This window comes from Meriones unguiculatus, chromosome 17, assembly GCF_030254825.1.
Source record: "Meriones unguiculatus strain TT.TT164.6M chromosome 17, Bangor_MerUng_6.1, whole genome shotgun sequence".
NCBI classification, from domain to species: Eukaryota; Metazoa; Chordata; class Mammalia; order Rodentia; family Muridae; genus Meriones; species Meriones unguiculatus.
In genome coordinates, this window is record NC_083364.1 from 5,704,226 (window position 1) to 5,727,555 (window position 23,330).

At 46.9% G+C, this 23,330-nt stretch overlaps 1 protein-coding gene across 7 annotated transcripts; it reads left to right on the forward strand.

The window, feature by feature from the left end:
- The first annotated feature begins 260 nt into the window (after window positions 1-260).
- Atp23 (ATP23 metallopeptidase and ATP synthase assembly factor homolog) lies at window positions 261-20,735 on the forward strand. Of its 7 annotated transcripts, XM_060370979.1 has the most exons (8): window positions 263-498; window positions 2,386-2,544; window positions 4,797-4,910; window positions 7,355-7,400; window positions 8,005-8,086; window positions 13,191-13,328; window positions 14,868-14,951; window positions 20,307-20,735. In XM_060370979.1, exons 4-8 carry the CDS (start codon window positions 7,384-7,386, stop codon window positions 20,508-20,510), a joined length of 525 nt encoding a protein of 174 aa, XP_060226962.1. In that variant the 5' UTR covers window positions 263-498; window positions 2,386-2,544; window positions 4,797-4,910; window positions 7,355-7,383; the 3' UTR covers window positions 20,511-20,735. The 7 variants fall into 7 exon arrangements, with proteins under 7 accessions (XP_060226963.1, XP_060226962.1, XP_021513206.1 ...); XM_060370980.1 differs by lacking the exon at window positions 8,005-8,086 and having other exon boundaries at window positions 261-498; XM_021657531.2 differs by lacking the exon at window positions 2,386-2,544.
- Window positions 20,736-23,330: the final 2,595 nt, after the last annotated feature.

Below are 23,330 nucleotides of genomic sequence, written 5' to 3' on the forward strand. Positions count from 1 at the left end.
TTAAAAATTTGCACACATTGAAAAAAAGAAAAAGATTAATTTTACATTATAACACGTTGATATGTAACTTTAAAGATCCTCTACTTACACTTTGAAAAAGGTGGCAGAAATCTTGAGGCGAGAAGCTACCAGCGGGTGTACAGGTCGCAACCTTCCTGGCGCGCTTCCGGTTGCCTTGGTAACAAGCGCCAGGTCGCCTCTTCCCACAATTCCGCGCTGCCGCCTACTTCCGGTGCCGGGGCTTCGCCCGCATCTTTCCGGAAGCAAATCCTGGTCGCCGGCGTAGTGGGCCGGCGGGGGCAGGCGCTGTGCGGCTGCGGCGATCGAGTCGGTTCCCTTTCGGCGAAATCCTGCTGGGTAAAGGCATCCCGGCAGTGCTGGGTTCCAGACCGGTCGGGCCCGTACTGTGACCTCCCATCCGGAGAAATCCGGAAGCGGGCTGTAGCGCAATGTTAGAGCCCTGCCCAGCCTGAGGACTGCCCTTGCATCAATATCCAGGTTTTTTATTTTAAAGATTATTTTTAATTTTAAGACTTTTATGTGTAGGAATACATGGTGCGTGCGTGTATTGCCCGAGGAGGCCAGAAGGCGGTCAGGTCCCCTGATAATGGAGTTATAAACTGTTTGTGGGCCACCATGTGGATTCTGGGAATCGAATAGAGTCCTATGCAAGAGAGCAGTAGGTACTCTTACCCATTGACTACCTCTTTAGCTCGCCAGTTTAAAAAAAAAAAATCACCCCAGTCCCTAAAATAGGATATATGTAACTTGATGCGGTGTTCTGCAGTGCGGGGAGCCAAAGCTCTCTACTGAAGCCAAAGTCAAACAGTGAGCCAAAGCTATCTAGTGGAGACAAAGCCAAGTCGAGAGCAAAGGTCATTTAGTGGAGACCTAAAGCTCTTTATTTGAAGAGTTACCTAGGACCCGAAATCATGGGTGATAGATTGTGAGGACATCCGTCTGTTAGTTTTAGAGCATCCGTGAGATAGCTTAAGAAAACATCCTTACGCCATCTTGCAGGTGCAATAGTTAACCCATGAAAGCACTCTTCCTATCTCCTGCAGCAGTAAATTAACCTTCCCCCTTTCCTGCCTTCTCCCTATATAAGTTGGGTAGAAATTTTTAATAAACGGAAGCCTTGATCAGATGAACAGACTTGGCTTTCATTCCTGTGTCTCATGTTCCTTTTCCCCCCATTCCTTCCAATCTCTCCACCTTAGGAACCCCGTTGAAGCCCCGCGGGTCGGGGCACTGCAGTGTAAACACATTTGTTGTAGGCCATAAATATGATCTTATTTGTAAATTATAAAACGTAATTAAATGTTAAAAAGTTAAAATTGATTAAAATTATATGTAACTTTGTTCGTTCCTGCGATATATTTAACAACTGTGATTTATTTACCATAAAAGTTATTTTTGCAGCCAGGCATAGGGCAGCATGCCTTTAATCTTAGCACTTAGAGGCAGCGGTAGGCAATTCTCTGATTTTGAGGCCAGCCTGGTCTACAGGACAGCCAGGGCTACACAGAGAAACCCTGCCTCCGATTTAATTTTGCTATAGAAAGACAAAGCAAGCATAAAATAATAACCCGATGGTCCTGTCTGCACGGAGGCAACCACTGTGACTGAGCGCTTTGAAAAGGTCTTCTTTTTATGCGGTCAAGATTCAAAACAGAATGAACGGTGCTACTTCGTAATATAAAAATAGTGTATTTAATGTTAAAAGACTACAGAGTTGTCCATGCATCTTTGTACTTGGACATTTAATCAGTTTCTTTCCTTTTCACCCTGAATTAGTTACTTTGTTTTGTTTTGTTTTTTGTTTTCCTCCCCCCCCCCCAAGGGCCTGGCGCTTGCTAGGCAAGCACTCTTACCACTGAGCTAAATTCCCAACCCTTCACTCTGAATTAGTGCTGTAGCCTGGAAATAAAGTTTTAGAGAGAGAAATGACCTTCCTTCCTTCCTTCCTTCCTTCCTTCCTTCCTTCCTTCCTTCCTTCCTTCCTTCCTTCCTTCCTTCCTCCCTCCCTCCCTCCCTCCCTCCTTCCTTCCTTCCTTCCTTCCTTCTTTTTTCTTTCTTTCCTTGAGACAGAGTCTTAGGTAGCCCTAGCTGGTAGCTGGCCTGGACCTCGGTAAGTAGACGAGTTTTCCTCAGCTCACAGAGAACTGCTGGTCGCTGGTTCCTGAGTTCTGGGATTAACAGTGTACACTCACAGAGAACCACCACGCCTGGCCCTCTTGCTTTTTTAACTCATTTGTGTTTGTATTTCCCTGCTTCTCACAGAATGCCATTTCACTTCTTTCCTGCAGGTAAATTGTATATGAAATGATACATGTGGCACTGAAAAGCTATTCAGCCTCTTAAAGTTAATTTTTGTGATTACAGAGGTAATGCATAGGCTGGAGAGATGGATGGCTCAGAGGTTAAGAGCAGTGGCTGCTCTTCCAGAGGATAATGAGTTCAATTCCCAGCAACCACATGGTGGCTCATGACCATTTAAAATGAGATCTGGTGCCCTCTTCTGGCGTGCAGGTATACATGCAGGTAATACATTGTATATATAATAAGTAAATGTAAAAAAATCTTTAAAAAAACAACAAAGGTAATGCATACTAATTGTAGACATTAAGGAAGTTTAGGAGCCAGGGAAATGGCTCAGTAGGCAAAGCACTGTGGGGTGAGCATGAGGACTTTCGTTTAGTCCCCAGGACACATCTCTTGCAGGGTGTGGTGTGGTCCTTGGGCCTCCATACATGTATGTATACCCAAACGTGCGCGGGCACATGCATACACACGCATTTCCTTCCACCATGCATAGGAAGAAGACTGTAAGTTGAGGTATTCTAACACTTATCAGACACTGATATTTTGGTTTACTTTTAGTTTTCTCTTTTAGTTCCTTTAGTAAAGAGTATCACAAAATGGTTTCTGGAATAATATTGCATTTTGGTTTTTTCTTCTAGCTTGCATTTTTATTTATGAACCTGAGTCACACTTCAAGTAGCATTTTAAATCTTTTCTACATATGCTGGTTAGTTTTGTTGTCAACTTCACACAGCTGGGATCACCTGAGAAGAGGGAACTCAAGTGAGGAAATGCCCCCATCAGATTGGCCTGGAGAAAAGTCTGTGGGGTTATTTTCTTGATCAATGGTTGCTGGGACAGGGCCCAGCCCACTGTGGGTGGTGCCACTTCTGGTACTGGGTTATGTAAGAAAGCAGGCTGTGGTTTGGGTATGTGGTACAGGCCTTTAATTCCAGAACTGAGGAAGAGAGGTTGTCTTTGTGAGACCAGCCTGGTGTACATGGAGATTTCTGGGCCAGCCTGGTTTACACAGTGAGGCCTTGTCTCAAAACAGAAGAAGACAAAACAAAACAACAACAAAGAAAGTAGGCTAAGCAAGCCGGAAGCCACAGGAGCAAGCCAGTAAGCGAGGCTCCTCCTCCATGGTGTTGGCTTCTGGCTTCTGCTCTTCCTCCAGCTCCTGCCCCAGCTCTCCTTGATGATGGCCTATAACCCTCCCCTCGCAGGTTATTTTTTGTCAGTGTTTGATTACAGCCACAGAGAAGCAAACCAGGACAGCAAGTTATGGTGTGCCTTGTCAGTCTAGTTTTCTTCTATAGCATTCCAAAGTAACTGAGCTGAACTTTCCACAAGTGCATGCTTTACTTTTCTAACTAAAACTTTTTTTTTTTTTAGATTTTTTTAAATGTGTATGAGTGTTTTGGCTGCATGTGCCTGGTGCCCAAAGTGGTCAGAAGAGGGTGTTGGGTCCCCTGGAACTGGAATTATGGATATAAGCTACTATCTGGGTGCTGGGAACTGAACCCAGGTCCTCTGTAAGAGCAACAGTTGCTCTCAGCTGCCGAGTCATCACTCTAACCTCATTCTATCTTGTTTATTTTTTTTTTAAAGATTCATTTATTTATTATGTATAGTGTTCTGCCTATGTGTATGCCTGCACACCAGAAGAGGGCACCAGATCTCATTATAGATGGTTGTGAGCCACCATCTGGTTGCTGGGAATTGAACTCAGGACTTCTGGAAGAGCAGCCAGTGCTCTTATCCTTTGAGCCATCTCTTCAGGCCCCACTTTCAGTTTTTTTCTTAAGATGTGGTCTTATGTATCCTAGGCTGGCTTTGACCTTGCATTGTAGATGAGGAAGACATTGAACCTCTCTGATCCTCCTGTTTCTCCCTGCTGAGTGCTGACATTACAGGCACATTTTGCCACCATGTCTGCCTATGTGGTAGAACCTGAGACTTCATGCATATCAGGCAAGAGCTCTGTCCCTTGAGTTACACCTTTGGCCTTCTTCTGTAGCTGGGTAAATTAGCTTTGCTGAGCTCACTCCTATCTGTAAATTAGGGTTGATAATATTTGCAAGGTTGTAATGAGGACTGGAAATAATACACATAAATGAAGCTCAATAAAAAGAATCTAATGTTTGGATTATGGCTTCATTAGTCTGTAAGTGCAGGTGTTCATATTTGTATAATATTTCAAATGAGTGAATGCCCTCGGCTTCCCACCCAGCTCATGTTTACTGAGCACCTGAGACACCTAAGTGCGTTTATAATTCTTAAGTCCTTGTGCGCCTGGTTTTCTTAGATAATTTTTCTACATAAAACCTATGCTGTGGTCCAGCTTCTACCATCCTGCCCAGTCCATGGCAGCAGGTGCTGAATAAATGTGTGAGCTAAGCTGTATAATTTAGTGCGTGTGTGTGGGAAACACAAATTAACTAACACCCGGAAGTCTCATGAACGCACTAACAGAGTGCTTTGACCTGCAGGTCAGACAACATTAATTTTGAGTAAGCGGTCCTGGGAATGCTCTGGGAATGATTATGGGCACTGACGGTGAAGCCGGCGAGACAGACACAGTGAGAGTTGGAGGTGGCGGTGAGGTATGTATCTTATTATCAGTTATTTGTGCTGGCAAGAGAGGGGTTGATGAAGGGTGCCAGTGAGCTGCATTTTTATATGACCAACCAGTCTTTCCAATCTTCCCTGAAAACACTGCCTTTATTTGGTCTGGGTGGGTAGTGCGAAACAGCAGGTCAAGGGGTGGGATGATGGCAGAAGTCTTTAGCAGCAGAAGGGACTTCAATGGCCAGCATTGGCCTGGAGGAGAGGATGTGTCCAGAAGCGGGTGATACCTTCCAGCTCAGGAGGCGGCTGGAGGCTGGGAAGGTCCGCTTACAAAGACCGGCCAACCACGCCTACGAGCAGCAGCAATAGCCAAGATGGCCACGAGGCTCCGCCCATCCCCGCCCCAGGCCCCGCCCCGCCCCGGTAGCTCGTCCTCTTCCGCGCCGGCTGGCCGACAGTGCGGCGGTGTTGGAAGCGGCGGCCCCGGGACGGTAGCAGGAGGCCTGCCGTCGCATGGCGGGAGCTCCGGGCGGCGGCGGGCGGGGCCCTGCGGCGGGGGAGCCGCCGGCCCGCGGGGAGCGCCAGCGGGGCTTCCTCTCCAGCCTCTTCGCCCGGGACCAGAGTTGCCCGACCATGCTCCTGGAGACGCTGGAGACGAGTAGGAGCCGCGACCTGGAGCCTGGGGACGGGGGTGGCACCGGACCCCACTGAGCCCGGGGCTCCTCTGCGGTCCCTGAGCTGTGTGGGCGGGTGGGGCGCGGCCTCCGGCACCTCTCCGGCGTGTGAACGCACAGGCCGGGAGGCTGCCCTTTTGGGTCACCCTAGTTTCTTATGTAAGTTACAAGGCAGCACGCGCTGTGGGGTGGCGCTGAGAGATAGAAGGAACTCTGTTAATAAGGCGGTTCTACTTCTGCCTCTGCACCTTTCCCTGGGGTGGGTGGGGGGATTCTTTAGCCTTCGTCCATTGCTAGAATAGAAACTTTTCCGTGTTTATGTTCCTAAGTGTATTTTGCTAGGGAGAGGTCTTGTCTTCATCATATTCTTTATTTTTAAAATTATTATTATTTACAATTTATTCACTTTGTATCCCGGTTGTAGCACCCTCCTTCGTCTCCTCCCGGTCCCATCCTCCCTCCCTTATCTTCCCCTATTCCCCTCCCCTAGTCCACGGATAGGGGAAGTCCTCCTTACCTACTGTCTGACCCTAGTCTATCAGGTCTCATTAGGGCTGCCTGGATCCTCTTCCTCTGTGGGCTGGCAAGGTCGCTCCTGCTCCCCTTACTAGGGTACCCAAATGGAGCCTGAGCTGCCTATGGGCTACATCTGAGCAGTGGGATCTAGGTCCTATCCATACATGGTCCTTGGAGGCCCACGACCTCCAAAAGGTTTATTATTGCCTCGGGGTCAGGCAGGCACTTGGCTTCGCACTGAACAATTTCTCTCCAGTTCCAGGGACACCACTTTGCCCCTTTGCATTGGCATAGATTGCCTGTCTACCTTAGGTTTATTTAGGAAAATAAGAGTTAAAGTATTTGTCCCAAATAATAAAGTTACTATTTTATAGCAGAATCAGTCATAATTCAAGTCAACTGATCAAAGGCTTTACTGTCTTCTTTAAAATTTTCTTGTTTAGATTTACTTTATTTTTGTATATGATTGTTTTGTTTGCATGCACCACGCACATTTTTGGTGAGCAAGGTCTGTGAGCCACTTTGTGGGTGCTGGCACCTGAACTCAGGTCCTCTGAAACAGGAACCAGTGCTCCTGACCCCTGACCTATCTGTTTAGTGTCCTCTTTTTCCCCCAGGGGTGAGGGTGGAGCTCAAGGCCTTGCACTTGGTAGATGAGGCTCTACCACTGTTCTCAATCCTTTTTTTTTTTTAAAGATTTTTGTATACTGCCTGCACATACACGTGCAGGCCAGAAGAGGGCACCAGATCTCATTACAGATGTTTGTGAGCCACCATGTTGGTGCTGGGAATTGTACTCAGGACCTCTGGAGGAGCAGCCAGTGTCTGAGCCATTTCTCCAGCTCTGTTCTCAACCCTTAACTGGCTTTTCTTCTTCTTCTTCTTCTTGACAATAGATCATACTCTTCCACTGGCAAATGCTTTGGTTGGCAGGTCCCATTTGGAAGGCAGCACTCAGAATGGGGCATGATGTTACACAGAGCACAGGGTAGTACTGTCTTCCTCTAGTCTAGGCACCATGCTGTGTTTTTCTAACTGTCCCAGCGTTCTCCTGGCCTCCTGACACATGCTGTAATACAGTGTTAGTCACTGAAACAAAACCAATCTTGGTACCGTTCTGGTATTTGTGTTAATGTTTTGTTTTATTCAAGACCTGATTTGGTGCTAATGTACATGTTTGATAGCCATTTTAAAAAGTTAGCACTTGTGTGTTAGTTTTGTGATGTCTGCTATTTGGGTGACTTAATTTGTGCTCCGCTTTCTAATAAGCGTACTTAATCTCTTTGCAGATCCATATGTTAAGCTTCTGCTTGATGCTATGAGACACTCAGGTTGGTAAGTACATCTTTTTAACGTCACTGTCTGCTGTGGAGGCCCCAGGACTGAAACCGCAGAGCTGCTGCGCTCGGGGTTTCTCCCCTTGGACTACAGAGCGTTCTCCGTCAACGGGGCGGCCACGTGGTCTCCAGCTGGGCCTGTTCTCTCTTGCTGTCTTCTGCCCCATTTCAGTCTCTGGCTGTACTGTTCAATTTGAATATTAGTAAAGGCAATGCTCACAGTCTCTTGAAAGTAGTTACCAAAGCCGGCCTTTCCATTCCTCCCGCCTGGGCACTGAGGCTGGAGTGATAGACCTCAGAGAGGATTAGAGGAATTTACTTTGGATGTCCAGGTCTCATCACTGACCAGATGGCAGGACTGTCACTTTTCCAGTGTGGTCCTAGTGAGGTGACCTTGCTTGATGGAATCTTGATAGAATTTGAGGTGGTATGGACTCTACAGGACAGTCTCTCCTATGCTGCTGCTGAGAGGACTGAGCCCTGACGGTTAAATGGCTTGCCAGGTCGTGCGTGTTAGTCGTGGGAGGGCTGTGCCCAGTGGTCTGAGGTGTCGGCTGGGCTGCTTCCTTCATACCCAGCTCACACCTCTCCATGCCCTCCAGTGCTGTGAGCAGAGAGAGACACTTTTCCTGCGAAGCCTGTGATGGAAATGTCAGCGGAGGTTTCGATGCCACGACGTCTCAGGTGGGCTTCTTTGCTGAATTGTTTTCTTCCTTTTACTCCCTTCTTGCTGAACACTTTTCACGGGCCATTCATTCTATCTGGTAGATTTTGTGTAGGACTTTAAAAAAAAAAGCTCACTCTCAGTCCTCCTCGTAAGGAGTGCTGCTCTTCCGGGGAGATAAGAGGTGAACTCAAACAGTTAGGAAGTTTGAGGCCCGTTAGAACATGGCCTGGTGGTAAGTTCCCGTTGCTGTGACTTACACGGAGGAAAAGAGTTATCCTTGCTTACCGTGTCAGTCCCTGGTCCCTTGACCCCATTGTCTTTGTGTTGTGTGCACGGGACTATACATACTGACAGCCGTGTCAGATAGCCTCCTCACACGCAGTGATTCCACTTCCCTCCCCTGGGCCCCCCTTCTTGTAGTACCCAGGTTAACCATCCTTTGGGCAGGAGAGAGCTGGGCAGAACACTGGCTGCTTTTCCACAGGACCAGGCTCAGTCCCCAGCACCCGCATGCCTTCCCAGAGCCATCGGGAACTCCAGTCCACGGTACCCAGCACCCGCATCTGGCGCCTGCAGGCTTTGCATGTGGTGCACAGACACGCATGCAGACATGAGGTGCTTGTGGGGAACCAGCTCTTTAGCACCTGGACCTGTGGAGGATAGGCAAGTTACCCCCACAGGACAGTGATGTGTTGACTGACGGCGACTCCTGGCTCAGCTGGGAGACGCAAAGTCAGAGAAGAGCGCTGTTAGCCAGAGTAGGGACCGCAGGCTGTCAGTGTGCCGTGCAGTTCAGCTGGACGGGGAGACGTGTGGGAAGTCGTGGGTCTAGAACCGGACACTGTGAGCTGAACGGTGGGTGGGCAGCTCTGAGTCCTGGAGTAGAAGGTGAGTCACAAACGGAGGGAGTGAGAGTTTACATGTTACCTAGATCTTGACTACATGCACCTTTTAGAGTGGAGATGGCAGTTAAATTGCTTATCAAATTAGTTACCTGTAGTAAAGTTGCTTGTAACGGGGCATACTCGCTTGTGAACATTCAATTTTATGATTAATTTTAAGTCCCTGGAGGGTTTTGACAGTAATGGAGGCAGAAATGGATCATGTGACAGGATGAAGGTAGTTGAAGGTATTGCATGTAACGCTTAAAATTGGAATATGTTATCAGCATTTGACTCCACTAAAATACTTGGTGCTGGAGAATTTAATGTGCAGTCTGTTATTCCTAACTCTTTGCAGTAATTAGGGTGGCACTGTGGTTTTAGAGGAAGATTTGAGTTGGAATCCCAGTCCCTCTGCTTGTCAGCTGTTGCTAATCGCATTGACAGCTCCGAAAAGCTCTGGATGAGTTTGTCCACTCCCTGCAGTGACTATGAGGAGTGAGTGTTTTGGGAGCTGGGGCCGTAGCTCAGTTGGTATCGGCCTTGCCTACCATACACAGCACCTGAGCTCAGCCCCTGATGCTGCAAAATTCCTTCTTGGTGGCATATACCTGTAATTCTAGTGCTCAGGAGGTGGAGGCAGTAGGCTTAGACGTTCAAGGCCATCCTCAGCTACGTAGAGTTTGATGCCAGCTGGACTAGAGGCCCCAACTCGGGAAAAAAACCAGAGTAAACATTTTGAACTCTGAACTCTCGGCAGTGTTAAACACAGTCGCACACTGTTCCATCCTATTTTAAATTGTAATTTTCGTTCTGAAGTCTTCCATTTATCCAGATCTGAAGAGTGTGTTCTCAGGACTTCAGAGAGCCATGTGGTCCTCTTGATTCACATCCTTAGCCTGGCTGTGGGCGTTATTACCTGCTTTTCTGCGTGCTTTTTCCACTCACATGCGCACATGTCTCATGGAGACACTTGCTTTTGTGCTTCATACGTAGACCACTTTGAGTTATAGGGAATGTTTTGTACACACAGCATGTGAACATACATCTTTGTGGTTCTGTGAAGCATAAAATTGTAGGTAAATAGCCCCCTGTAAGTTAGTTGTTTGGATCATCACTGAGTTTTTTCCACGCCACTGTGTGCCCTCTCTGGTTTATTTAACTCCCCTGTTGTATACTGTTCTACTGTATGTTTGCATTTACCACATCTAATACTTTGTAATTGTGTGCGGTAATGCCGTAAATATTCTTGAACCTTCTCTCCTAGTGACATGAGCAGAGTCGCAGGGTCATAGAGTATGCGGAAAGGTGGCTGTTTTGCAGGTTCACACACATTCTCCTGGTTGCTCCTTTGCTGCTGTCCTGTCAGCTCTTGAGGTCCCGCAGTCCTTCTTTTCTTCCTCTGTCTTCTGTCGAGGGGATCTGTTAGTGGTTATTTTAAAAATGTGTTGCAGTTTCTCCCTTAACCTGGCTAGCACTCAGATAATTGAGACTGGACTATTATGTTTATTTGACAGGTGTTATGGCACAAGAACTGAGTAGTATTAATCTGTTTTAACCCTCTAAACTAACCTGGCTTCCTCCCAGGGTAAATCCCTGAGATACTTGCATTTTTTTCGCCTTCTCTGCCCCAGATGCTCTCTCTTGATGTTTCCTGGACCTTTCCTCATGGCTGGCTGAATCCTCCACTACCTTTCTTTCTCTCCTCTTCTGGCTGGCAGGAAGTCCAGCTATATTCTCTTTCCTACTCAGTCATTGGCTGCTGGGGGAGAAGTGTTTACACAATATTGAGATGGGATTCTTGGAACAAGGATTGCAGCCAGAAGGGGGCACAGAAACCAGCATTTGAGTCTTTACACAGCCCTCAGTAATGTGCCTACTGGGGGTCTTGTTCTTCTTTCAGGTCAGAGTTGTGTTTGGCGTGCTCTGTCTGTGTATTCAAATACTCACTTAGCACTCACTGCTTGGATTGTCTTAAAGTCACATTAGACCCGGTATGTCCAGTTCACACTTGTGATTTCTACCATCCCCTCTCTTCACTCAGTCTGCTTTGTTAGGGTGTCTTTTCACCTCCTTCCTTCTTTTTCTTTCACTCTTTTTGATACAGGGTCTGGTGTAGCCTTGGGCTGGTGTCTGTGTAGCTGAGACTATGTACTCCTGATACCCCTGCCCATGTGGGCTCACACACACGCACCTTCACACTCACCTTGGTCTTACACATCTCGGTAGATGTTTCTGCCATTTAGGCGAGAAATTTGTAGTTACTTCTGGTTCCTTCCTCATTTTCAATTCATCACCAAATTGTGTTCAGTTTATCGCCTAAATCGTCTTTCAGCCCCCACCAATCTTGCCTAAAGACCTCACCTTTAGTCTCTTGCCTAGAATGCCACATTGGCCTCTGTCTGGTTTCTTTGACCCCACCTTTGGTCATCTCCCATTTATTCTTTTGGCTGTAGTTTTAAGGGTAAACACAAAAGCATGCCCCTGTTCAGCACTCCCTCCAGAGGCTGCCAGAATAAAGACAGGGTCTGTGTGGCTTGGTGTCTGCCCACGCTAGCAGCCTGACTCAGGCTGCGGCCTGCTCTGCTTCTGTCCCTGCTTCTAGCTTCTCATATGTTCTGCTCCTTCAGGCCTTCCTTACCCCTTTGTTCTTGTCCTTCCCTTTCCTCTCCTCTGTTTAAATTTAGCTACTACTCATTCTTAGCTCACATCTTTATTTTATTAGCTTTTCCAATAAAGTTTTAGTTATTAAGTATTTTTCTTTTGAGATTGTAAGTCTAATTATATCATTTCCCCTTTCCCTTTCCTCCCTCCAAACTCTCTTAACTACCCCCTCCACTGCTCTCTTTCAAATTTAAGTCTTCATTTTTATTTTATCTGTATGGCTGTTTTGATTGTAGGTCTGTGTACTGTGTGTGACAGGTATCCACAGAAGCCAGAAGAGGGCATCCGACCCCTTGGAACTGCAGTTGCGGATAGTTGTGAGCTGCCTTGTGGGTGCTGGGAATTAAACTTGGGTCTTCTGGAGAACAGCTATGCTCTTAACCACTGAGCCATCTCTCCAGCCCTGTTTGTTTATTTTTGAGATAGACTCTCTGGCTCAGGCTGGCTTGAACTCAAGGTATAGCTGAGGATGACATGAACCTTCAATCCTCCTGCTTCTGCTGCCCGTGGTGGAATGGCATAAATGGCTTGCTGTGCCAGGCTCATGCCATGCTGGGGATAGAACCCAGGGCTTGATCCATGTTGGGCATTCTTCCAACCCAGCTACACCCCTAGCCCCATAGGGCTGAGTTTAAACATTCCTAACACAGAGAAACCTGTCCCAGCTGTCCAGATCAGGCCTGGGGTTCTCATCGTATATGCTCGGGACCGTCACCACATGTATTAATCATCTTGATGAATATTTATTAATTTGTCTCCATTAGTAGATTCAAAGTCCCTTACTAGGCCTTAATGAATGTTAGTTGAGTAAGTTAGTGTTGAATGTGGACAAAGTCCCTGTTACCTACTGAGTGTCAGGCCTGTGGTAAATGTAGCTGCCATGATTAGGACCCTGTGTCTCCCTTATTCTTACAGGGTCCCGCCTCAAGCGCCGCCGGCCCTCTGGTCTCCTTTCTGACCGCCTCTGAGGCTTTCCTGAGGAAGTTTCTTCCTTCATGGATGGGAACGGTGGCAGCGGTTTTCCCTCACTGCTGGCGCTGAGACCTTACATATGTTCTTACCTAACCGTCCAGTTCCCTGCTGATAATTCTCTCCGGCATATGGTTGAGGAAACTGAGGCACAGAGAGGCTAGAAACTTGCTTAGGGATCTGGAGGGATGGCTCCGAACACGTGGTACTCATCTCGGCAGCCTCTTCGGCGATTCGCGGTCGCCAGTAACCTCAGCTCTAGGGAGTGTAAGACCCTCTTCTGGTCTTTGTGGTGACCCAAATTCACGTCCGTATTAATCCCTAACGTAGTTGAAAAGAGTATAAAGAAATTTGCCAGCTTGCTAAGTTAGCAGGGCCTGGAACTGCTCTTTAAATATATCTGTTCCTTCCCAAGGCCGTTCTTAGAACCACAGCACTCTGGCATCCAGGCAGACTGGTGTGGTCAGCTCAGGGCCCTTGTGCGATATGGGGGAGAAGGGGAGTGGAGGTTTCCAGGAGGTGGTGTCCACGTGTGAGAGAAAGTGGGAGCCACAGAGAGGGCAGGGTTTAGAAATGAGCGAACTTCTCTTATTTTGGTGTCTTCTAGATTGTTTTGTGCCAGAATAATATCCGAAACCAGGCTCACATGAGCAGGGTGGTCACCCATGAGCTCATCCACGCATTTGATCACTGCCGGGCGCATGTCCACTGGTTCACCAACGTCAGACACTTGGCATGCTCAGAGGTGAGCTTCATCCTGAGAGACATTTATTTTCCCCAGAACACAACTTTTTATTTAAATACAATTTATTTATGCAGATTCCTATTCTTGCTGTTGTGACTTTAGCATAGTGTCTTTGCAGAATTGCTGTAAATATTATCTTAAAGGCCTAATAATGGTATCAACTGATTTAAATCATAGTAAATCATACTTACCCTGGGACAGAGCGAGGGCTATGGATTTAGAAAAATAAAATGATTGATTTTTATTGTTGTGGGATTTGAACTCAGGGCCTCTTGCATACTAGTCAAACACTCTGCTGCTAATGAACTACATTTGCAGCCTTGGATTTCCTCTTGCAGTGCCGGGCCAGAGCCCAGGGCCCTGTGCGTGCTGGGTAGACAGCCCATCGCTGTGTGGTGTCCCAGGTGTTCCGGTTCTCCCTCAGTCTTCACAACAATCTGCTGAGGAGGGCAGTTATCCTTGCCTTCTGTGTGTGCTTCTGTATGAAGCAGTCATTTGGATTTTAGAGGTAGCGGCAGAGCCGGGGTTGCCAGGATCCTCAACCAGCCTGCGCGTTTCGTAGTCAGAGTCGTTTGCCCTGGAGTAATACATTCAGCCTCAAGAGCACAACGTAAAAAGATATTTATCTGTAATGATTTTGGGTGCTCTCAGAAGACCATATGCTCCTAGCGGGGAATGTGTGTTTCTACTTGAATTTCATTGAAGAATAGTTATAATGAGTAACTGAGGAATTAACAAATCTCAAGCATGGACCCTCTACTGTAGGCTGTTTTCTCCTTCCCTGGAAATCAATACTTAGCCCACTGCATGTGCACTAGCCCTGAGTTTTAAGTAGGCCTCTGTCCAGCATCCTGAGAGTAATGCCTGAAAGCTAACCCGCGTTCAGTGCCGTGAGCTCCTCAGAGGATGCGGCTGTGTAATTGTAGAGTAGCAAGAAGTGGACCACCTCTTGGCCATCAGTTACCAAAACTGTGGCTAAAGGCTGTGTCGTGTATGGGGTAGTCCCAGGACTTAGAAAAAACTCTATTGTCAGCAGAAAGCAGAAATTGTGCTAATGTCTGTGCGATGGTCTTCATCTTTGAACTTTTCCATCATGTATAGGACACAGTCAAGGGCCTAGGGGAGGCTCGTGACTGAGGCTTGAGGCCCAAGGCTGAAGTTTGGGTTGTGGCCGAGTCACATGCTAGTTGTAGGGACCTTCTTTAGAAGAATGCTTTTTTGAAGTATTTTGGTAATTTCTAGGAGTGTTTGTATCTTCTAGAGCTCATGGTCTTTAACTGTGAGGTCCAATTCTCTGACCCTTTGTTCCAGAAAGAATTTATTTCTATCTATGAGGTAAAGTTTAGAAAATTCCCTTTGGTGGGCGATTGAGCTCTGCTGCCCAGGACCCCTGATTTGTGTAGCATGCTCTTGGAAATTGTCTAGGAGAAAGTCTCAGATACACGCTGACTTCTTGTTCTTTCCAGTTTTAAACATTGGCTGGCTGTGGAGAGACAGAGAGTCTCATTGCCTCTCACTTGCACTCTGTGTTTCTGACAGATCCGAGCGGCAAGCCTCAGTGGAGACTGTTCACTTATGAATGAAATCCTCAGGTTTCGATTTGGATTGAAACAGCACCATCAGGTAAACATGCTGGTGGAATCACTGACTCATGGGAGTGTCACGGGCGGAAGTAGTGAGTAAAGGAAGCAAACACACTTAGGATCAGGAAGTGCCTACATGAGCAGGAAACACGCTATGTACTGTTTAAGTTGATTGGAATTAGTTCTTCTTCATAATCACGGATCAGCCACGCAACTGCCTGGCAGGAGAGCTGTGACCTTGCTCCGGGGCAGTTAAGAAAAGAAAAAGACCTTGTTTTATTTTATGCATCTGAGGATTTCATCTGCACGGATGTGAGTGCACCGTGTTCATGCACAGTGCCTGTGGAGCTCAGGCCAGTGGGCTCCTAGGACGCTCCACATGGCTGTGAGCTGCCTGGGAGTACTGGTAACCAAGCCCGGGTCCTCTGTGAGGACAGTGAGTCCTCTTAAATGCTGCGTTCTGACTCTGGGACAAAGAATATAAGTGAAATCATGGCCGGCGTCCCCTGTATCCTAATAGTCCTCTGGCTATATTTACATGTAATATATAAGGTAACATTGTCAACTTGACATGTGATACTTAAAGACATAACCTTTCCCTTTTTGGTTCGTTCCCAAGATCTCAGACTAATAAATATCACAAACAGAAAACAGACTACAAATTTAGAAGTCCCACAGTCTATCAATTCAAATTCTTTAGAGGGTCAGTCTTTGGCCAAGCAGTGGTGGTGTATGCCTTTAGTCCCAGCACTCAGAAGTTGGAGGCCAGCCTGGTCTACAAAGCGAGTTCCAGGACAGAGAAACCCTGTCTTGGAAAACCAAAACTAAACCCAAACCCCAAAAATGTTTATTCTCTGTAAAATTTGAAAGTCTCTTAAAATCCAAAATCTCTTTTAAAAATACAAAGTCTTTCAACTTTTGGCTTTAATAAACACACACACACACACACACACACACACACACACACTCGCGAAAACTAAGTACTTTCTTACTTCAAGAGGGCAGAACCAGGGCACACTGACAATCTGAACAAAGCAAAACCAGACTCCCAACAGTGTAAGTCAGTGTCCAGTGTCTGGGTTTGGTCACTGTCTTCCGGGCGCCTCCAAAGGCCTGGGGCACTTTCCCAGCCCCGCCTTCTGCAGCACACAGCTTGTACAGGCTCCACTTTGCTGCTTTGAGGTCGTCCCTGGTACTGGCATCTCCAAAATGCTGGGTCTTCTCCTGCATCTGGGCTCTCTTCATGATGCCAAGCCTCAGCTTTCCTCTGTGACTCCCTCAGTCCTGGGGTTTCCACTGCTCCGCTGACTGCAGCTTCACCAGTGGCCTCTCCCGGCTTTTCACAGTGCCTTGCAAGCCTCAGCTGCTCTTCATGACCCTTAGTGCTTTAAGAACCCATTCCACCTGAAGACTCGTACACTGCCAAGTTTGTTGACCGCACAAGGACAGCCGTGCCCATCTCTGAACTCGGCTTGCGTGTGCTGACTCCGAGGAAACACTTGCCAAAGATTTCACCTCAGCGGTTCTGGTCTCTTGTTAGCCCCAGCTAACCAGAACCACAGCACCCACAGGCCCCAGGCTCTGTCCACACATGGGACAAAGGCTGGTCACAGGTCCCCTGTGGGAAGAACTTGCTGGGCCACTTCATGAATCACAGTGGCACAAGGTTGGCAGTTTCGGCCAGGTGCAGAGGGATGGATGTGGCATGACAGGAGGAGGTTCCCCAGTGGGGAGTTCTGGCTGGGGGTGGAGAGTGGCCCAGAGATGTGCTCTTTCTGAGCGGTCTCAGGAGTCCAGCCTTGGGTGGTGGCTTCAGTAGTCAGTTCTGGCTCATGGCGGAGGGGAGGCAAGCAGGGCTGCCTCAGTGCCTGCCAAGCTAGGGGCCTGTGGTTAGTCATGGAGTTGTCTCTTTTTTTACTGTTGGGCAGTAGCAGCGGAAGATAAGCAGGGGCCCCGTGGGCTGGGGATCTGCGGTAGACTGCGTGAGGGAGAAGAGTCTTAGAGAGCAGAGCCCTGCTTCTCTCCAGCTCGAGCCCAAGAATGTTAGCAGCAAGCACAGTGGCTGTACAGATTTATTCATCTAATCACATCATTTTCCCTTTCCCTTTCCTTCCTCCCTTTCCCACACACCCCTCCCAACTCTCTTTCAAATCCATGGCCTATTTTTAAAATTGTTGTTACGTACAGATATGTGTACATACATGTATCCATATTCCTGAACACAAATTCGCCCTACTCAGCCTGTGTCGCCTGTGTGAGTGCTCTCTGGCCGACATTGGGTACTGATAATCAGTTGAGGGCCTTTTCCCGTAGGGAAGCCATTTCTCCTGCTCTTAGCTTCCCTGACTTCTGTCTAGCGTTGAGGCCCCATGCTTCGTCCCCTTGCGTGGTGGCACACCCGTTGATGTTGCCATTGTTCTGGGCGTGTTTAGGCAGCCATGCTGATGAGACTTAGCTGCTGTAGCTCCTTTGGCATTTTTAGCAGACACAGTCTCACAGAAACCTTCCTGTTTCTCTGGCTCTTTTAGTCTTTCCAGGTCACCTTGTGTTCCTAGAGCTGTGCTGTGTCAGTTAGAACTGGGTATCTCACGGCTTGCTTTTGTGTTTTGATTAGTGGTGGTTTTCTGTTGCAAGGAGACACTTCTTCAATGAGGGAGGGCTGTCCTTATCTGTGGTTAGAAGGACAATTATTTAGAGTGTCGTTAGGGATTATGCTGGTTTAGTAAAGGGAAGTTGTAGGTTCTTCTTTTGCCTGGGTAGTTGGCTAGGTTTTCAGTACCAACCATGATTTTCCTCCTGTTGAGCGAGCCAAAGTCCAACTAGAGAGCTGTTGGTTACCACCAAGGTGTGTCCACTACTGCACCCTTTGGGGTGTCGTGCATTGCTGGCCATTGTTTTAGCTTGTGGGCATCATAGCTGGGGAAGACTGTTGGTTGCTTCTCTCCTTGGAGCCTTGCATGGCTCCTTCTGGTACCATGAAAGCTAGTGGTCAGGGAGGAGGTCAGGCAGTCCAGCTCAGATCCTCCAGGCCTCAAGTGCACGGTGTCTTCAGCAATAGGACTCACCTGCACCTCTGGGGGCAGCCAAGGGCAACAGGCTGTTTTGGGACCAGCAACTCACCGCTTCTCAAGTTTGGTGTTGGGGCTTGTGTTATATAGTCTTTGGCTCTTGGAGGGAGCATTGTCAGCCCAGATGGGCAATTTCATTTAAATTATGTGTATATTATAGTTCTTGTAGGCTCTTTTCCAAGAGCCATGATTTTACTGGCTCTGGGTAGTTGCTAAATTTACATATACTATATGTAAATCTAGTAGTTTTAGGTGGATATAGTATAATTCCTTATGATTCTTAAAGACAGTTTTTCTGTTATTTTACCCTCTTTCTGTATTCCCTTATCTCTCTCTAATTACAAGTACCCTACCTTCCCTTGTTTTTCTCATTTTCCAAGAATGAGTAAATTTTTTTTTTTTTTTAAGACAGGGTTTCTCTGTGTAGCCTTGGCTGTCCTGGACTAGGCTGGTCTTGAACTCACAGAGATCCACTTGTCTCTGCCTCCCAGTGCTGGGATTAAAGTCATGCACCACTGCCAACTGGCAAGGATGAGTAAATCTTAACTGTGGTCTGTCATTGGGTCTTCTGACCCTTTGAAGTGTGGATCCCCCCCCCCCAGCCTGCACACACAGGGTCTTGTTGTGTGTCTCTGGTTGTCCTTTGGCGAGTGATCATTTCCAGTTTAAGTGTGCTGACCAGGCTGAAATAAAACTAGGAAAGCAGAATACTTGTGATTATCATCAAAATCACTGTTATTTATTTTATTTGTTGCTTTTTTGAGTCTAGGCCTTGCTGTTGCTGGTTTTGTTTTGGGCTCAGAGCATCCTCTTGCCTTATCCTTGAATTGCTGGGAGTACAAGTGTGTGTCACCACATCTGGCCTTTAATTTTAGTTTTAGTTTTGAGGCAGTCTTACTCTGTAGCCTAGGCTGGCCTCATGCCTTTGTCTTCCGAGGACTGGTGTTATAAGCATGTGCCACCATGTCTTTCATTGTCTTTTATGAACAGGGCACATACCGTTTTTTTGAATTTTAGTTTGGAGGAGAGAAATAAATATTTTAAAAGCTCTGTAGGAATTAGAATGACAGGGCCTTACATTTCTTAAAACATGTGCGTTTTGGAATTTCAAGACAAGGTTCCTCTGTGGTTATCCTGGACTCACTCTGTAGACCAGGCTACCTCAAACTTAGAGATTTGCCTGAGTTTTGAGAATCTGAGGTTGAGAGATTCAAGATATTAGGCAAGTTACTCTCATAGTAAAACTGAGGTCTGTGAAACATATATTTAATTTTTCTTTCTGCCTAAAAAAGGAGGCGCTTGCAAGTTTCTGTGTCTGTGTGAGTGGTTTCCTGCTGCCTCAGGATAAAAAGTTTATAACCAGTCAGTTGAAAAGTTATGAAAGAGAGGTGTAGAAGGGAAAATATTTTAGTTTTGGTAGAAGGTATGGTTGTTTTTGTTTTTGTTTATTTTATTTTTTGTTATTGTGTTGTTTTGAGACGGGGTTTCTCTTTGTGCCAGACCAGGCTGTACTTGAACTCAGAGATCTGCTTGCCTCTGCCTCCTGAGTGCTGGGATTAAAGGTGTGTACCACCACCACCACCACCACCGCCACCACCACCACCACCACCACTGCTGCCACCACCACCTGGCTGATATGCCTTATATTTAGTCATGTGTATGTGTGTGTCTGTGTGTGGGTGTATGCACATGCGTGTCGGTGTCTTTGGAGGCCAGGAGGAGGTATCAGCTCCCTGGAGCTGCTGGGAACTGAACGTAGGTCCTTTGGTCTCTCCAGCCCCTTGAAATGAGTTTTAACTTTAATTATGCAAGGTCAATCAGGACCTTGTCTGTGGACTTTTTTTTTTTTTTTTTTTTTTTTTGTGATTCACTGTTTGGCAGACCTGCCTAGTACTTCAGAGGATGACATCTGGTTATATTCTTGAAAAAATAAGAAAATGAACATCTTATTTATGTCTAAATCGTTTTATATTGAACTAATGTACCATGGTTTGGAAGTTGTAGTTGTTAATTTTATTTTAATTTTTAGATTATCAGAAATTAATAAAAGAACAGGAGAAGTGGATCTTTATGATTTATTTTATTTTAATGTGCATTGGTGTTTTGCCTGCATGTCTTTCTGTGTGAGGGTTGGATTCCCTGGGTTTGACTTAGAGACAGTTGTGGCTGCTGTGTGGGTGCTGGGATTGAACCTGGTTCCTCTGGTAGAACAGCCCATGCTCCTAACTGGTGAGGCCTTTCTTCAGCCCTGGAGAAATTAATCTTAATTTGGTTTAGGTAATACAGTAAAAGCCACAAAGAAAACCACGTGCTTTCCTTTTCCGTAGACTTGCGTGCGGGACAGAGCCGTTCTTTCCATCTTGGCTGTTCGGAACATCAGCAGAGAAGAGGCCCAGAAAGCTGTGGATGAGGTCTTCCAGTCTTGTTTCAATGACCGTGAGCCTTTCGGCCGGATCCCACATAACAAGACGTACGCCAGATATGCTCACAGGGACTTTCAGGACCGTGACCGCTATTACGCAAACATATGAAGATGGGCCGAGGTGTTCCTGAGCGTTAGGACCATGGGGAAGATGCTCAGGATGTGTGAAGTGTAAATAATCAGTTAGGCTCTGCGGATAACAGGCAGAAGGTGCTCATGTTAGTGTTTGATTACAAAAAACAAAGAGGCAGAAAGGAACTCCTTAAACTGCAAGGCAGTTTATAGCTAATCATTTAGTGAGTAAATAAGGTAAATAAATGACATTTTTGTATTATTTTTTAATGCTTTACTTTTGTAATTTGTGCTTCTATGAGATTATTTAAAAACTGTTATGAAGTCTGTGAAGCATGCACTTGTGATGGTGGTGGGTAATCAGGGTCAGATCGTTTCCATATGAGGTGGCGACATGGTAGGACAGTGGTTGAGGGGCCATGGTTGAGAGGATGAAAGTTGGGAATAATTCACTCAAGGCCAGCGTCATTGTCTCTGTCCATTGTGTCTGTATTGGAGGACTTTGACTTAATTTCCGGGGAACAGTCCAATAATTGGGTGCTTTTTTTCTTGTAGTTTTATTTGTTTTTCTTGTATGTATATGTGCGTTTTGCCTGTAAGTACGTTTGTGCATGTGCATGCCTGGGGCCTGAGGAGGCCAGAAGAGGGCCTTGGATTCCTAGAACTGGAGTTATGGCTGATTATGAGATGGTGTGTGGGTGTTGGGGATCTATTCAGGTCCTCTGGAAAAGCAGTGCTCTTAAACGGCTGAGCCATCTCTCCAGTCCCCCTTATTAGGTTTTTTAAAGTTAAAGTACTACGTTCAATTGGTTTTCTTCAATAGTGTGGATCCCCAGGATGAAACTCAGGTCCCTAGGCTTGGTGCAGGCCCCTTTACCTGCAGAGCCATCTCTACAGCGCGGAGTTAATATTTGTACAGGATGAGAGACAGAAACACCAAGATTCCTTCTGTACATGGTTATCTCCCCCAGTGTGTGAACTAGAGAGTTAAAAAGAGAGAGAGAGAGATACATAGGTAGGAGGTGAGTAAAAACTTGAAATAAGAAAATGAGATGGTGAAAATCAGCTTATGATATATTCAGATCCAGGTGAACACTGTGACCAGTCATGCTTGACATAAGAGCTCACTGATTATGTTGACATACATACAGTTTTGAAAAAGTGAGCAGTAAATGAACAAGCATTTATAATTTTTAGGTGGTAGAATGGAAAAGTGGATGCAGTACGGAGCCTGTCTTAGTGTCCTGTTGCTGTGATTTAGCACTTTCATGTGTATGAATGTTTGCCTGCATGTTTGTATGTGTGCCATGTGCTGTGCCTGTTGTTCGCAGAGGCCAGAAGAGTGCGTCAGGTCCCTTGGAGCTGGAGTTAATAGGTGGCTGGCCTCCTGTTGAGGGTATTGACCACTACGTGGGGCTCTTCAGGGTTTCTCTGTGTAGCCTTCGTTGTCCTGGACCCACTTGGTAGACCAGGTTCTTAGCAGCTGAGCTGTGTCTCCAGGTTCCCACCCCCACTGCCTCTTTGATCTGACCTTGGGGTGACCTATTTTTTTTTCCTCCCAGAGTTACCCCAACATCAGGGCTAAGCTCAAATGCTTGGAGAGAGGACCTCTGACTCCACAGGCAGAAGAAGTCTTAGTGCTGGCCTTTAAGGTGTGCCATGGGAGAGATGAGAAAGCCCACAAGCAAAAATACCAAATGCTGGCCAACACCATCCAACCAGCCTCAGCCACTACCCAGGCTCCCTTGCCTCCTAAGGCATGAGGACCATGGAGTCCCTGTTTCAAATGTGGTCAAGAAGGTCACTGGGCCCGGTTTTGTCCTAACCCCCGCAAGGCACTGGGGCCATGTCCAAAATGCCACCAAGAGGGACATTGAGGTGTTGACTGCCACTGTTTCTTCCATGATATGGGGGCATCACTCCCAGATCGCCCTCTGGCCGATATCCTAGGCCTGGCTATGGATGAGTGAAGGTGCCCGGGTTCCCTTGACAGGACCACTGCCATCACCAGCAGGGAGCCATGGGTGTTTATCATGGTATTGGGGCAGCCCATCTCCTTGTGGATGCTGGAGCCACTTACTCAGTCCTGACAAGAGTATTGGGGACCAACCTCTCCTAGTTCCCCTATTGTCGGAGTAAGGGGACAGCCTTGCCAGCCTTGCCGGACTCCACCACTTAATTGTATTTTCAGGGCTGTTCTCTTGACTCATTCCTTTTTAGTGATGCCAACCTGTCCAGTTCCCTTACTGGGAAGGGATTTTTAGTGGGAGCCTCTGTCGCCTTTACTCCACCCATCTGCCTGACCCCAAGCTCACCAGCATCCTCTCTCCTCCTTCTCCTAGCTACCCTACCTACCAGTTGTGACACTTTGCTTCCTTTACCAGCCTCTCAAGTGGACCCCCAAGTCTGGGATGTCCAAAACCCCTCTGTTGCTAGGCGCCATTCCCCTGTGGTCATTCACTTACAGGATCCCACTTGGGATCCTGGGGATGGGAGAAATAGAGGAGGTAATTAAACACTTCTGTAAGTGTGGAGAGCTGCTTGTTTGTCAAGCTGCTTTGTTATTTATTGAAAAACTGTTTTCACCCTGGCCTTCACCTTGAGACAGAGAAAAGAGGAAGTTTTGCCAAGTTCCATAAAATTTGTTTGTGTGACCTTGGACCATACCTGCTGTAGGGAAGTAGTTTTAGAAAACAAGTTTGGCAGTTTCATGAACTTCTTTCTTGTATTGATGTGACTTGCTTTAATTATTTCAGTCCTCACTCCCCACTCAGGAACTCTGCCAGCAGGCTCTGGCATCTAAGGTCATTGCCTCTCTGACATCCCCCCCCAAAAAATACAAACCTGTCATTTTGTC

What these genes read in the sequence shown, in the direction of transcription:
- Atp23 (XM_021657519.2), top strand. Translation starts at nt 5,389, where the DNA reads ATGGCGGGAGCTCCGGGCGGCGGCGGGCGGGGCCCTGCGGCGGGGGAG. An exon ending in TCGATGCCACGACGTCTCAG is followed by an intron (nt 8,087 to 13,190) that starts GTGGGCTTCTTT and finishes GGTGTCTTCTAG; the next exon opens with ATTGTTTTGTGCCAGAATAA. An exon ending in GACACTTGGCATGCTCAGAG is followed by an intron (nt 13,329 to 14,867) that starts GTGAGCTTCATC and finishes TGTTTCTGACAG; the next exon opens with ATCCGAGCGGCAAGCCTCAG.